At 49.4% G+C, this 3,257-nt stretch overlaps 1 protein-coding gene across 1 annotated transcript in view; it reads left to right on the top strand.

The window, feature by feature from the left end:
• The first annotated feature begins 480 nt into the window (after nucleotides 1-480).
• Nucleotides 481-3,257, top strand: part of ZNF543 (zinc finger protein 543) — a 10,066-nt gene continuing 7,289 nt past the window's right edge. The window contains exon 1 of the mRNA XM_011932404.1: nucleotides 481-870. Coding sequence (XP_011787794.1) covers nucleotides 853-870 — 18 coding nt within the window. The 5' untranslated portion in view covers nucleotides 481-852. The remainder of the gene's footprint in view (nucleotides 871-3,257) is intronic.

The raw sequence follows: 3,257 nt of genomic DNA, 5'->3' as shown, positions 1-3,257 counted from the left end.
TTTTATTTTTTATAGATATAAGTAAGATCTTACTATATTGCCCAGGCTGGTCTCAAACTCCTGACGTCAAGCAATTATTTTGTGTTGGCATCTCAAAGCACTGAGATTACATGAGCTACCTCCCTAAAAGAGGGAAAGTGAGGCAGAAATTCTGGGCCCAGCCCATGACCTGAATCGGGGCGAATATCCCCGCCTCCTGACCTCAATTTTCCTAAGCTAGGAAGGCCCTTTCGACCCTCCGACTTGTGCCTGTAGTAAAACGGCGGCCCTAAGACGCCGCGGGGGTCTTTGTGCGCACTTACATGGAGTCGGCTGTGCTTGATGAGTTCCCACACCCGGTAGATGTGAGGAAAAAACTGCCTTATTCAGAAGGCGTCCTCCCTTGCGTCCGCCGCAGACTCTGGGCCAATGACGGCCCAGGACAGGGGCATTTTCTGCGGGCCAGGGCGGCGGAGGCGGGACTTCCGCTTCTTGGCATGACGTCATCTCCGTGAGCCGGATTGGCGCTGAAACAGTGTGGGGCTTGGACCGCTCGGTGGGCGCGTCCAGAGGCCTGAGCAGGGAAGAGTGATGAGGCTGTTACGCCCCTTCTCCGCGTCTTGGGGGGAGCGTGACCCCCCACTTGTTCCCTAACGGGGTGTTCCGCCGGCTCCCGCCGGGGCCTAGGCCTCCACAGCCGCCCTCCGTCTCCTCAGCCCCGACGCTGCGCCCGCTTTGTGCGCATTTTTCTTTGGGGAAACTGAGGCTCTGAGTGCGAAAGTCAGCCGAGGTCGCCCCACCCAGGACAGAGAAGGGTTGGGGTCGACTGAGCCGCGGCATTCCCGGGCCCCGCTAGGGCTGCAGGGTCCCAGGATGGCAGCCTCGGCGCAGGTGAGTGGACGAGGTCTCGGCCTTGCTGCTGCTCTGCTACTTCTGGAGGCCTCCTGGGCAGGCGGAAGCCAAGACAGCCGCAGGATTTTTCTTTGTCGCCGTCGTTTATTTAAGAGAAGTGGCCGTAGCTTGTCACTTCTTTTATCCGCAGTCTTGCAACAGTGTTGGCCTCCGACAGGTGCTCAGTCCTTAGTAGAAGGATGAATGATGCTTCCTTCCAGGGCTCTCATCACACTTCCCCTAAATCCAACCTCCTCTGTTGCCTGCCAGCCCCTACTCCATCCACCTGGCCAACCACCCCGACCTTGTCTCTCCATTTTTCCCTGGTCCTTTGCTGTTCAGAGTCAGCAACCTGACCGTGCAGTCCTCTTCCATTTTCCAGCCTTTCTCTTTGCACTTCCCTTTACCTCGAACACTGCCCCTATAACTTCGCAGGGCCTCCCTCTCACATCCTTCTGGCCTCTGTCCAAATGTCACCTATTTGGAGGTGCCTTTTTTGGCAATTCCGGCTGAAGTGGTGCGTTACACACTTGCCCAGAATCTGGCATTTTTGGATAGGGAATCTGACGATATTTACAAAGTTGCTGTTTGAGTTTGTCTAGGATATTATGTGAACAAAGAGAAAAGAAATAATTGCGAAGAGTGACAGCTGATCATCAAGAGTCCAATCATCAAGGCTAATTGGCAGGCATTATTTAGCCCTCAGCTCATTTAATCCTGAACTCCTTAGAATTAAGTTCTCTTGTCATCACTGTTTTACACAAGAGCAGCTTGAGGCTCACATAGGTTCAATTACCTGCCTTACATCACTGTAGCTCTTAAGTATCAGAAGCTAACAACTGGTATGTCTACCATCGCAGCCTGTGTTTTTACCCTCTTCTTTACCCGCAATGGTTAGGAAGGCCTGGGATGACACCTAAAGTAAACTTTGCAAGGTGAGCAGGCCTCCTTCTAGCAGGTGGTCTTGGGCATGGGAAGTCATGGCATTTCATAGTGGTGGAACTGTGTGGACTAAAAAAGAAAAAAAAAAGGAAAAAAAATTGGTATATTGGTGGTTTAAGGAGTCCGCAGGGGACCCGTGTGGTTTCCGCAGTGCTTTCCTGAGTGGTTTTCTCCTATACTCTTGGGACACAAGATTTTGTGGTCTTTTGCTAGATGTGCCTTCCTCCTTAGCCAGGACAGACATCATACATAGCCAGTCAGGGGCCCGTGTTCTCATGGCTACAACCTGCTGTGTCCTCTATGACTCTTGTTCCTTACTCGTGAAGTACCCTGACCTTAGGGATACTTTCTGGTAGGACTCAAACAGGAAAAGGTAATGATAGCTTGTTGTGGATTCTTCCTATGAGAATGGGCATCTGTGAGGCCCAGAAGTAGTCTCCAAGGAAGCAGATACAGGTCCAGGCCCTGCCACCTTTGAGGCAGGTGCCACCACTTCAGGTGACTCTTCTGTGAGGTAGGTGATTATGACTATGCTGCTCTGCCCATGTCCATGAAAATATTTTCAAGTGGCTAACCCTAGCACAGTGGCATGTGTCTGTAGTTCCAGCTTGGGAGGCTAAGGCAGGAGGATCATGAGTTCAAACCCAGCCTGGGCAAAATAGACCCTGTCTCAAAAAAAAAAAAAAAAAAAAAAACCTGAAAATATTTTCAGGGTGGCTCAAATGGATGTACTTCAACGTTTCCCATCCTCATTAACTGTACATTAACTTTGCTAATGAAGGAGTGTCAGGTCGCATGATGAGAATATAGACCACAGGGCCCTGGGTTCAAATTCTGTCTCTTCTGATACGACATGTGACTTTGGGTAGACTAGTAGAGGTCCTGGACCTCCAGTCTCTTGAGTGTGACATGGAGATGATGATGGTGAACTCAGGGGCTGTGGCCCTTGGCCTCAATGTTTCCTTTACAGCTTTTCTTCAGCTCTTTTGACTATTCTTGGTGAAGCGGAAAACCCTGTTGTATTGACCTGGACATCAAGGCTCGGATAAATGAAACGAGATTTCCAAGGTCACATAGCAGGCTTGTGTTGATTTCAGGAATTTGGTTTTAAACCTCAGGAGTCTGACTCCTGAGCTGGGGACTTATAGTCACTTGACCATGGCATGTAAAGCCGTTAGCATGAGGCAGGCTCACAGGCAGGATGGGTAAGACTCGGGTGCTGTTGTTACTATTGCTGGTGTTGTTGTTTGTTATTATTCTTTCCCATTCCTCTGATGTCCCAGAGCACTGACTGACTGTCCCTCTCAGTCCACTTAGGATTGTCCTAACCTTATTTCTGTATCAAGTGGCTTCCTGCATTGCTTCTCTCTCTCCACTGCTGTAATTTATTTATATATGTATGTATTTATTTATTTATTTTTATTTTTATTTTTATTTTTATTTTT

Source organism: Colobus angolensis, unplaced genomic scaffold, assembly GCF_000951035.1.
Source record: "Colobus angolensis palliatus isolate OR3802 unplaced genomic scaffold, Cang.pa_1.0 Scaffold96, whole genome shotgun sequence".
NCBI lineage: Eukaryota > Metazoa > Chordata > Mammalia > Primates > Cercopithecidae > Colobus > Colobus angolensis.
Note: the sequence above shows the minus strand (reverse complement) of the source record. Positions and strands in the feature narration are given on the sequence as shown.